This window comes from Ursus americanus, chromosome 35 (genome assembly GCF_024610735.1).
Source record: "Ursus americanus isolate L20-20 chromosome 35, mUrsAme1.1.p, whole genome shotgun sequence".
NCBI lineage: Eukaryota > Metazoa > Chordata > Mammalia > Carnivora > Ursidae > Ursus > Ursus americanus.
The window spans coordinates 1,839,815-1,852,041 of NC_142161.1; the positions used below are offsets into that span (position 1 = coordinate 1,839,815).

A 12,227-nucleotide genomic window follows, 5' to 3' on the forward strand; every position below is an offset into this window, starting at 1 on the left:
CACCTAAGGTGGCTGTCATTTCAGCTTCAAAGCGAGAGGGAAACGGAAAATGACTTCCCGGCTAGCGCATTCCCCGGATCTCTTTCCGGTCAGCCTGGGGGTGTCCGCGTGAGAATTGGAGATTTCCTGCTGGTGGGGCTGGGAGGTGCTAGTCCACCGCGCCTGATTCGAGACGGGTCTCCGCTGAGAGACTAAAGATGTCGGACACGTGGAGCTCTATCCAGGCCCACAAAAAGCAGCTGGACTCGCTGCGAGAGAGGCTGCAGCGGAGGCGGAAGCAGGACTCGGGGCACTTGGGTGAGGCGCGGGGCGTCCGGGCCGATGTTTAGCCAGGGAGGGCGGGAGGGAACCCTGGAGAAAAAGAGCTCCCCAGTCAGCAACCTTTCCCAAGCGGCCATTACTTTAAAGCCTGGTGCATCAATATTCTCCTCTTCACCCTCAGCACACAGACGCTTCGTTCTCCTGTACGTAGTGGCAGTTCCGTTCCACCAAGGCAGGCCTTGGTTCCTCCAGTTCACTTTCTTGGGACAGAGCCTGGCATCACCACCCCACCCCACTCGCGTCCGCTTGGCTGACTCCTCTTAAGTTTGCGAGAGCATTGCCTTTGCTAGGCCTCTCAGCCCCCCATCCCTTGAAGCAGTAAGTTACCCCCCCCTTTTTTCCTCCTGTGGCGCTGTGTTCTTCTGTTATAGCGACTCCTTGTAGTGGTCGTTTCTTTGCCACTGTAACCACCATGAGAGCAAGGACCGTACCTTTATATCCACAGTGCCCAGCTCATTGACCCTCACAGAGTTGCTAAAGGAGTAGAACTGGCATTGTCTTAGCCGTTTATGTCCCAAGCAGAAATCTGAAAATATTTGTTTTATGTTTTTAAACTTTATCTCCCCTCCCGTTGCCCCCTGTGCCAGTCATAAAACTTGAAGGAACCTCAAATAATTGTTTAGTTTTATCTACCCCTATCCCCATCACAAGCCCTGGATTATTTAAGGCAAATCAGTTATAAAGATCTACAAGACAGTGAAGCCATACCATCCTGTGGTAGTTTGTTCCAATGTTTATTAGTATACTGGAGTCCATCTCTGAATCTTGTCTTGGTACATATCAGGTCCATGTGCTCATATTCTGGCCCCTAGAACCTAGATGTTCTGTCAGGACTTTGACACCATAATAAACAAACATCTATTGGGTATTTACAGTGTGCATAAGTCTAGATGGACAAACATAAGTAACACATTGTTCCTGATCTCAGGGAGTTTAAAATTTATTTGGTGTAAAGGATTGATGCTTATAAAAATGCAATACTACAATATGATATATGTAAAATGCTGAATGAATGAATCCGCGATAAGTATAGACAAGGAAGAGAAAAGCAACAAGAGTTGGCTTTAGTTGGTATCATGAGTTAGCACTTGTGATTTGATCTTGATGGCTGCATAGTACTTAGATAATTAAAGAGAAGTTAAAAAGGGCAGGGCAGGTAGAGGAGGAAGAAATATAAATCCTATGATCACAGATTAATTAGTGTCAATTTTAAGGTCCATTTCACTTTTCCATGGTAATAACTACACTTTGGTATTAACCAAACTTTGTGCCATGGGCAAACCTAACTACTAGAGTGTTGATACTTCATACAGTTTCTTGATAAGCATGTTTAATAATTTTGACAAGATTGTGTTCTCCCTTGAATGTAAATATTCTTTTGGGGGGGGGCTTATAAATATCTCTTGACTTAATTTCTTGACCCACTTAATAATATATGGTTGATTCCTAGTACTTCTGCCTGAGTAATATGGTTAAGACTTCTATAAAAATATTTTTAAGGTTGTATTTAAACATGTATTGTCTTTTGGCCCAGAGCTTTGGCTGGCCCATCTGGTACTGTGGGAATAGATAAAGATAAAATGCAAAATAAACCAGCCTATCACTGTTCTTTCTTTGAATTATTTTGGTTATTCCAAAGAATCTATTTCTTCGAGCATTAGGATTCTTGGGAAAACATGGGACACACTCTATTAGTTTATTAATCAAGTTTTCATGTAAGATATAACCAAAGGCTTGCTAAAAATTTAGATCATTCCATTCTTTTCTCTCAGGAAATAAACATTTTCTTACTACCTCTTGATTTTTATAGCACTACTGAAATCTGATACTTAATTGTTTACTATAAAGCTCAGTGAGAAAAGACAAGGATATTAAATGAACTAAAACGTATCCATATCATTAATGAATGCAAATACCATGGACAAAGAATCATTGGGAGACCTTCCTTAGTTTGGCATTTTTAAAGTACAACTTTTTTTTCAGTTTTGGCAAAATACACAAAAAATTTACCATCTTAACTATTTTTAAGTGTATAGCTCAGTAACTTGAAGTATATTCACATTGTTGTGTGCCAATCTCCAGAACTTTTTCATCTTGCAAAACTGAAATTCTATACATTAAACAGTAACTCCCTATTTTCCTTTCCTGTGCAGTCCCTGGCAACCACCGTTCTACTTTTTGTTTCTTTTTTTTTTTTTAAAGATTTTATTTATTTATTCGACAGAGATAGAGACAGCCAGCGAGAGAGGGAACACAAGCAGGGGGAGTGGGAGAGGAAGAAGCAGGCTCACAGCAGAGGAGCCCGATGTGGGGCTCGATCCTACAACGCCGGGATCACGCCCCGAGCCGAAGACAGACGCTTAACCGCTGTGCCACCCAGGCGCCCCTACTTTTTGTTTCTATGAGTTTGACTATTTTAGATATCTCATATCTTTTTGTGGCTTATTTCCCTCTAGCATAATGTCCTCAAGGTTCATCCTGTTGTAGCATGTGTCAGAAATTCTTTCTTTCCTTTTTTTAAAAGATTTTATTTGTCAGAGAGAGAGAGCACAAGCAGGGAGAGCAGTAGGCAGAGGGAGAAGCAGGCTCCCCACTGAGCAAGGAGCCCGATGCGGGGCTGGATCCCAGGACCCTGAGATTGTGACCTGAGCCGAAGGCAAGTGCCCAACCGACTGAGCCACCCAGGCATCCCTGTGTCAGAATTTCTTTGCTTTTTAAGGCCGAGGAAGATTCCATTGTATGTTTATACCACATTTTGTTTATTCATTTATCTGTTGGTGGACACTTGGGTTGCTTCCAGCTTTTGGCTATTGTGAATAATGCAGCTATAAGCATCAGTTTACAAATATCTCTTCAAGATCCAGCTTCAAATTTTTTGGATGTATATCCAGAAGTGAAATTGCTGGATCATATGGTAATTCTATTTTCAATTTTTTAAAAAGACTTAATTTATTTATTTTAGAGAGAGCACCTGTGAGTTGGCATGGGCTTGGGAGGAGGCAGAGGGAGAGGGAGGGGGAAAGAATCTCCAGCAGACTCCGTGTTCACAGAGCTCGGCACAAGGCTCGATCTCAGGACCCTGAGATCATGACCTGAACCAAAACCAAGAGTCAGTCCCTTAACCAACTGAGCCACCCAGGTACCCCCTATTTTCAGTTTTTTGGGGAACCACCATACTGTTTTCTTTTTTCCTTTTTTTGTTTTTTTTTTAAGATTTATTTATTTAGAGGTGCCTGGGTGGCTAAGTCAGTTAAACGTCTGCCTTAGGCTCAGGTCATGATCCTGGGGTCCTGGGATTGAGTCCCGCGAAGGGCTCCCTCTCTGCATCTCTCTCTCTGTCTCTCTGAATAAATAAATTAATTAAAAACTTATTTATTTTAGAGAGAGATCGAGAGCATGCATCATGCACACGGGTGGGGGGGGCAAGTGGCACAGAGAGTCTGAGGCAGACTTGGCACTGAATGCAGAGCCCATCACAGGGCTCCATCTAATGACTTTGAGACCATGATCTGAGCTGAAACCAAAAGTCAGATACCCAACCGAGTGTGCCACCCAGCCGCCCCCACCAAACTCTTTTCCATAGAGATAAAGTACAGCTTTTTTTTTTTTAAGATTATTTATTTATTTGAGAGAGAGAGAGAGACAGAGAGAGCACAAATGGGGGAAGGAGCAGAGGGTAAGGGAGACAAGCAGACTCCCTACTGAGCAGGGAGCCTGATGCGGGACTTGATCCCAGAACCTGGAAATCGTGACCTGAGCCAAAGGCAGACACTTATCCAATTGAGCCACCCTACAGTTTTATATTAATAGACCGGCCATATTTTTATGTCTTTGAGCTACTATTTTATCTTTAGCAGAACTTTTAACCAAAGAATAAGCTCAAATATTATGTATTACTTTGTTGAACCCAACACAGAGAATTTTTCATGGGATTATAAATATAGTATCAGTATAGTTGCCAGCATAGTGGAAGCACTCAGTAAATGTATTGAAATAATAACTGAACAAATACTTTCTGAAGGAGTTGGAATCCAGAGGTTCTTAATCATTTTTTGCTAGTAATGCATTTTAAGAATAATAAAACAGGGGCGCCTGGGTGGCTCAGTCGTTGGGCGTCTGCCTTTGGCTCAGGGCGTGATCCCAAGTCCCTGGGATCGAGCCCCACATCAGGCTCCTCCGCTGGGAGCCTGCTTCTCTCCCACTCTCCCTGCTTGTGTTCCCTCTCACTGGCTGTCTCTCTGTCAAATAAATGAATAAAATCTTAAAAAAAAAAAAAAGAATAATAAAATAGTAGAGTCTTTTCCCCAAATGCTATATACATGTAAAAATTTGCATGTGACTTCAGGAAATTCAGTATTTAAATGTGAGCCCCTCTTCCCAGTAACCTTAAAAGAGGTATTTTCAGCTGTAGTGTCTTGAATGTCATGAAAAGGATACTGCCAGGAGGTGTTATTAACGCAGGGATTCGTAACCAGAATCACATCAGCAGATTATTTTTTAAAAGAACAAGTTTTAAAACAAGTGATTATAGTAAAATTACCAAAGAGAAAAAAAAATGTTAGGGTCCAGTTCTAGGGATTGAAAATATATGTTAAGGGGCACCTGGGTGGCTCAGTTGGTTAAGCATCTGCCTTTGGCTCTGTTATGGTCTCGGGGTCCTGGGACCGAGCCCTGCATTGGGCTCCCTGCTCCCTGAGGAGCTTGCTTTTCGCTCTCCCTCCGCTGCTACCCCTGCTTCTGCATGCGCGCGCTCTCTCTCTCAAATAAATAAATAAAATCTTTAAAAAGAAAAGTCTATTTTAGAAATAGCAAGTAACAGTTGCATGAGAAGGTGGGTAGTATGTTCACATGGTAGGAAAGAAAACCAAAGCATTAACATTTAACCAAAGTTATATATTGTTATTTTAAATGTAAAAGCAGATATAACAATGTCAAGTAGATTGCTTTTTTTCTTTGAACTGTTAGATTCTGGGTTTCATTTCAAATAAACGTAATAGAGAAAATATTTATCAAAGAAATAATGTGATATTATTACATATTTAAGCTAAGTATCTCAACAACCATTATTTATGGTAGTAATGAAAAGTAGCGTGGCAATGAATAAGTTATGTTCCCAAACAGAATTTAGGTTTGATTGCATTTGATTGCATTTGATTACATTTGATTACATCAAGAATGTTTCTAAAGCACTGATTGAAAATTTGAAATCATGGAAAATGCTTTGTATTTTGACTTTTATTTTATTTATGTATTTATTTTGAAGTAGGCTCCACGCCCAGTGTGGAGCCCAACACAGGGCTTGAACTTAATGACTCTAAGATTAAGACCCGAGCTGATATCAAGAGTTGGACCCTTGACTGACTGAGCCACCCAGGTGCCCCTTGACATTTATTTATTTATTTATTTATTTATTTATTTATTTATTTATTTATTTTAAAATATTTTTTATTTATTTATTGGACAGAGAGAGAGAGAGACACCCAGCGAGAGAGGGAACACAGGCAGGGGGAGTGGGAGAGGAAGAAGCAGGCCCCCAGCAGAGGAGCCTGATGTGGGGCTCGATCCCAGGACCCTGGGATCAGGTCCTGAGCCGAAGGCAGACGCTTAACAACTGAGCCACCCAGGTGCCCCCCTTGACAATTATTTTTAATCAGTGACAATGTTCTCATTTTCTTTTAAGTCACATGGGCAAAAAACAAGCAAAATAGGCAAAATCAAGATATAATAATAGGTCTCCAAAGAAGGCACACAAATGGCCAACAGGTATATGAAAAGCTCTTCAGCATCACTAATCATCAAGGCAGTGCAAATTAAAACCATAATGAGATATGAGATACACCTCACAATTGTTAGGATGTTATTAAAAAATCAAAATGTAAGTGTTGGCAAGGAGGAAAGGGAACCCTGATTCACTGTTTCTTGGGAATGTAAATTGGTATAGCCATTATGGAAAATAGTGTGGTGGTTCCTCAAAAAATAAAAAATAGAACTACCATATTTTCCAGCACTCTCACTTCTAGGTATCGAAAGGAATTGAAGTCTGGGTCTCTACCTGCACACAGGTGTTCATTGTGATGCTTACAATAGCCAAGATACGGAAACAGCCTAACTGTCCATCATTGCATGATTGGATAAAGGTAATGGAATATGCATACCATGAAATATTATTCAGCCATAAATAAAGGAAATCCTGTTGCTTATGACAATACGGATAGACCTGGAGGACATTACGCTAAATGAAATAAGTCAGGCACAGAAAGACAAATACCGTATAATCTTACTTAGATCATATTTGAGACACAGACTCTGAAATAGTAAAGTCGTAGAAGTAGAGAGTAGAATGCTGATTGCTGGGGGCTGGAGTGAGGGGAAATGGGGAGGTGATGGTCATAGGGTACAAACTTTCAGTTATGCGAGGTAGATAAGCTGTAGAGATCTGCTATACAGCATAGTGCCTATAGCTAACTATACCGCATTGTATACTTTAAATTTTCTAAGATGATAGGGGGCACCAGGCTGGCTCAGCCTCAGAGCGTGTGACTTTTGATCCTTGGGGTTGTGAGCTCCCGCCCCGTGTTGGGTGTAGAGATTACTTAAAAAAAAAAAAATTAAAAGGTAATAAGTAATTTTTTTTCTAAGAGGGTAGATCTTACATTATGTGGTCTTAACAGAAACAAAAATAATAAAAAAGGCTGTGGAATGAAACTTTGGGAGGTGATAGATAGGTTTATGGCCTTCACAGTAGTGATGGTTTCATAGGTGTGTATCCTTATTTCCAAACTCATCAAGTTATATCTGTTAAATATGTTCAGCATTTTACAGGTCAGTCATACCTTAAAGTGCTTGGTTGGTTGGTTGGTTGATTTATTTAATTAATTTATTTTCCCTTAAGGTGGTTTAAAAAAAAAGTGTAGTGGGTATTATCTATAGGGAGCTTAGGCCTTTTAAAATTTTTATTTAGATAATTTTTATTATTACTTTTTTAGGCCTTTATTTATTTTTATTTTTATTTATTTTATTTTTTTTAAAGATTTTTAATTTATTTGACAGGGATAGAGACAGCCAGCGAGAGAGGGAACACAAGCAGGGGGAGTGGGAGAGGAAGAAGCAGGCTCCCAGCGGAGGAGCCTGATGTGGGGCTCGATCCCAGAACGCCGGGATCACGCCCTGAGCCAAAGGCAGACGCTTAACGACTGAGCCACCCAGGCACCCCTAGGCCTTTACTTTTTAAAGATGTATTTAGAGAGAGAGGGCCAGCCAGTGAGTGTGGGGAGGGGCAGAGGGAGAGAATCTTCTAGCAGACTCCCCACTAAGCACGTAGCCTGAAGTGGGGCTTGATCTCATGACCCATAAGATCATGACCTGAGCCAGAACCAAGAGCTAGATGCTTAACTGACTGAGCCACCCAGATGCTGTAGCTGTTTTTTAAAAAACAAAATAAAGCTCATATTAATGGCAGCAGCATATGTAAGGTACCTGGCACAAAGTTTGAACATGAATTAAGGGGGAAAGGTAATGGATAATTTATGGCTTACCCTAAAATATTAAAAATTTCAGAGCTGCATAACAAAGGACCTGTATCCTGGGTATTGACTTAAAACTTACCCACATCTTCCTTTAGCCCCATTTTCTGTTATCATTATCTTTGGTTTAGTAGCTAATATGATTTACTCTCTTTGTCATACTGTAGGAATTAAAGATCTATAACGAGTTATATCAGAATATAATGTATAAAACAAATAGATGTATAATGAGTTATATCAGTGTATAATGAGTTAAATCAGTATATAACATGTAGAACAATTTGTGGATGTAATGCCTGAAATCCTAATTTTTAAAGATTTTGTTTATTTATTTGAGAGAGAGCATGTGGGCACGTGCTGGGGGAGGGGCAGATGGAGAGAGAGAAGCAGACTCCCTGCTTAGTGGGGAGCCCGAGGTGGGGCTCCATCCCAGGACCCTGAGATCATGACCTGAGCCAAAGGCAGGAGCCAAAGGCAGATGCTTAACTGACTGAGCCACTCAGGGGCCCCTGAAATCCTAATTTTTTTTTTTTAAGATTTTATTTATTTATTTGTCAGAGCACGCACACAAGCAGGGGGAGCAGCAGGCAGAGGGAGAAGCAGGCTCCCCTGCCGAGCAAGGAGCCTAATGCAGGACTTGATCCCAGGACCCTGGGATCATAACCTGAGCCAAAGGTAGACACTTAACAGACTGAGCCACCCAGGCGTCCCTGAAATCCTAATTTTAAAATACCTTGTTTCTTCTGCCTTAATAATGATATTTACTATTGATTGTGCTTAAATTGCTTAATGAAAGAAATTTTTGGTTACTTCAAAAAATTTTAAAACTTGACTGCTTAAAAAAAAACAGTTCAGAGTTTTATCCCAGTGTAAATTGTAATTGGGGTATTTTAGCTCAAGTTTATTAGACTCCTAGAATCTCTGAATTGCAAGGACTTCAGTAGTCATCATTCAATCCTGTTCAGTGCAGAAATTTTGCCTGTAGTCTTCCAAGTAAGCTAAAATAATAATTGTCACTTATGTTTCTTACATGTTTTTTTTTTTTTTTTAAAGATTTTATTTATTTATTTAACACAGACAGAGACAGCCATCGAGAGAGGGAACACAAGCAGGGGGAGTGGGAGAGGAAGAAGCAGGCTTATAGCAGAGGAGCCCGATGTGGGGCTCGATCCCATAACGCCGGGATCACGCCCTGAGCCGAAGGCAGACGCTTAACCGCTGTGCCACCCAGGCGCCCCTTTTTCTTACATGTTTTTAGCTTGGGTCTGTTGCTCTTGAATTCTTTCTTGTCCCGACCTTGAAAGTGCTTCAGGGAACTTTCCACATACACAGTACCTCTTTGCCAAACAAAACAAAGAACTTGTATCAGTTTATCTGGCAAATGTTCTACTCTAAGATTCAGCAGAACATAAAGGAATCCAGTCGTAAGCAAAGTGAAGAAAGTTCGGTCAGTTATTTAACATTTCCAGCTAGTATGGAATTGTGGAGTCTATTTTCCAAGTAGGGTATAACTTATTTTCATAAAATTTAACTGTTCCAGCAAGGTGTTTGATATAGTTCAGATCTATTTTCCTTGGAATTTGTGAGTCAAATTTTACTGGTCAATTCCATTAGAGTAAAAATGTTTAAGTAACCAAAATATTTCTAAATGTAAACTAAGGACTCACTTATATTTTATAATATTTAACAGAATTCTGATACAGGTCCTAAGTTTAATATTTCATTTGTATTTTATTATTTTTTAAAGATCTTATTTGAGAGAGAGAGTGAGCGAGAGAGAGCACAAGCGGGAGGAGGGATGGAGGAAGAAGCAGACTCCTCACTAAGCAGGGAGCCCCACAAGGGGCTCGATCCCAGGACCCCAGGATGGTAATCTGAGCTGGAGGCAGACGTTTAATTGACAGAGCCACCCAGGTACCCCTAAAGATTTTATTTTTAGGTAATCTCTACACCCACCATGGGGCTCAAATTCACAACCCCAAGATCGAGAGTTGCATGCTCTACTCACTGAGCCAGCCAGATGTCCCCATCTGTATTTTAACTAAATAATCATATATATTAAGCTTTCTAAAAGGTAATATGTTATCCTAATTTGAGTTCTTAAGTCTTATTAAGGTTATGATGGCTACCTGTTTGTGAAGTAATAGGGTAAGTGATAAAAATACAGTCAAGAAGTATCATTTGGTGACCAGGGCTTCTGCAAAGTTTTATAGAAAGTATTACTTTTGTGTTTGAGTGTTCAAGGTCACATTCTAGGGGCGCCTGGGTGGCTCAGTCGTGAAGCGTCTGCCTTCGGCTCAGGGCGTGGGATCGAGCCCTGCATGGGCTCCCTGCTCTGCCTAGGAGTCTGCTTCCTCCTCTCCCACTCCCCCTGCTTGTGTTCCCTCTCTCGCTGGCTCTCTCTCTGTCAAATAAATACAATCTTTTTTTTTTTTTTAAAGATTTTATTTATTTATTCGACAGAGATAGAGACAGCCAGCGAGAGAGGGAACACAAGCAGGGGAGTGGGAGAGGAAGAAGCAGGCTCATAGCGGAAGAGCCTGATGTGGGGCTCGATCCCAGAACGCCGGGATCATGCCCTGAGCCGAAGGCAGATGCTTAACTGCTGTGCCACCCAGGCGCCCCCACATAAATAAAATCTTAAAAAAAATAAAGTCTTTAAAAAGAAAAAAAAAGGTCCTATTCTAATCCTCAATACTGTCATTTTACATACCCTCTGATGTCCAGTGGCCTTAATTCATTAAAATTCGAACTCCATTCCTCAGAAGAGCTGAACACAGCTTAGGTTGTTAGAAATATTTCTGGCTTTAGAATTTGGGTTATTATTTAAAAAACTTGTTTTAAAGGTTTACTTATTTACTCGAGAGAGACAGTGCGTGTGCATATGCACTAGCAGGCTGGGGGAGGGGCAGAGGGAGAGGGAGAAACTCTCAGTAGATTTGCCGCTGAGCTCAGAGCCCACCATGGGGCTCAAACTCAGGATCCGGAGATCAGGACCTGAGGTGAAATTAAGAGTTGGGATGCTTACCTGACTGTGCCACCCAGGTGCCCCTAAATTTGGGTTGATTTTTTCAGGTGTCATTAGGGTGGCTGAAGGGAGGTGGTATGGACATTTAAATCTACCGTGCTGCTGATTTCCTTTGAAGCACAGTGGGGACAGGAATTAGGAAAATACCTCTTAGTCAGTAGAAAAAAGCTAAGTGGTTCCCAGAAAATCCAGGATTATCTCAGCAAAGCAGTGAATGCTTGAGTATGATTGAGGAAAGGTGATCTAGTGCTAAATTTGGTCAGAGAATTCTCTGCATGAAATGAAAGTACATGCTGTGAACGTTGGAGAATTTGACTCCTGAGGAGTGTATAGACAGACCTACAGCGGTTGCCCTTTGTCATTTTCTTCACTTTTCTTTACTCGTAGATCTACGAAATCCAGAGGCAGCACTGTCTCCCACGTTCCGCAGTGACAGCCCAGTGCCTACTGCACCCACTTCTGGTGGCCCTAAGCCCAGCACAGCTTCAGCAGTTCCTGAACTAGCCACAGACCCTGAGTTAGAGAAGAAATTGCTACACCATCTCTCTGATCTGGCCTTAACATTGCCCACTGACGCTGTGTCCATCCGTCTTGCCATCTCCACGGTAACGATCTGATAAGGCAGGGTTGGGATATACCACTTCTTTGCTTTAGTTCATGGTCAGTGTCTTATTTCCTTCTCCTCCCCTCTTTCCCTAGCCAGATGCCCCTGCCACTCAAGATGGGGTAGAAAGCCTCCTACAGAAGTTTGCAGCTCAGGAGTTGATTGAGGTAAAGCGAGGTCTCTTACAAGATGATGCACATCCCACTCTTGTGACCTATGCGGATCATTCCAAGCTCTCTGCCATGATGGGCGCTGTGGCAGAAAAGAAGGGCCCTGGGGAGGTAACAGGGACTATCGTGGGGCAGAAGCGGCGTGCAGAGCAGGACTCAGCCACAGTAGCTGCCTTTGCTAGCTCTTTGGCCTCTGGCCTGGCCTCTTCAGCATCAGAAGCAGCCAAGGAGCCAACCAAGAAATCAAGGAAACATGCTGCCTCGGATGTTGATCTGGAGATAGAGAGCCTTCTGAACCAACAATCTACTAAGGAACAACAGAGTAAGAAGGTAGGGGTACATGGAAATGCTTTCACACATATACTTTGTTTCTTTTCTTTTTTTTTTTTTTTAAGATTTTATTTAAGTAATCTCTACACCCGTTGTGGGGCTCAGACTTACAACCCCAAGATCAAGAGTTGAATGCTCTACCAAGTGAGCCAACCCGGCGCTCCTCACATAGACACTTTGAATTACAGCTTTGATCGGGAGGGATTTATCCCTAGGGCGAGGAGCAGTTCTTAGGGTTGAAGATTTAGAAA

The 12,227-nt window shown here is 41.6% G+C and overlaps 1 protein-coding gene across 1 annotated transcript in view; it reads left to right on the plus strand.

The window, feature by feature from the left end:
- Positions 1-12,227, plus strand: part of METTL3 (methyltransferase 3, N6-adenosine-methyltransferase complex catalytic subunit) — a 16,707-nt gene continuing 4,480 nt past the window's right edge. Inside the window, exons 1-3 of the mRNA XM_045784844.2 lie at positions 1-297; positions 11,260-11,477; positions 11,572-11,976. Of these exons, the coding sequence (XP_045640800.1) occupies positions 198-297; positions 11,260-11,477; positions 11,572-11,976 (723 nt within the window). The 5' untranslated portion in view covers positions 1-197. The remainder of the gene's footprint in view (positions 298-11,259; positions 11,478-11,571; positions 11,977-12,227) is intronic.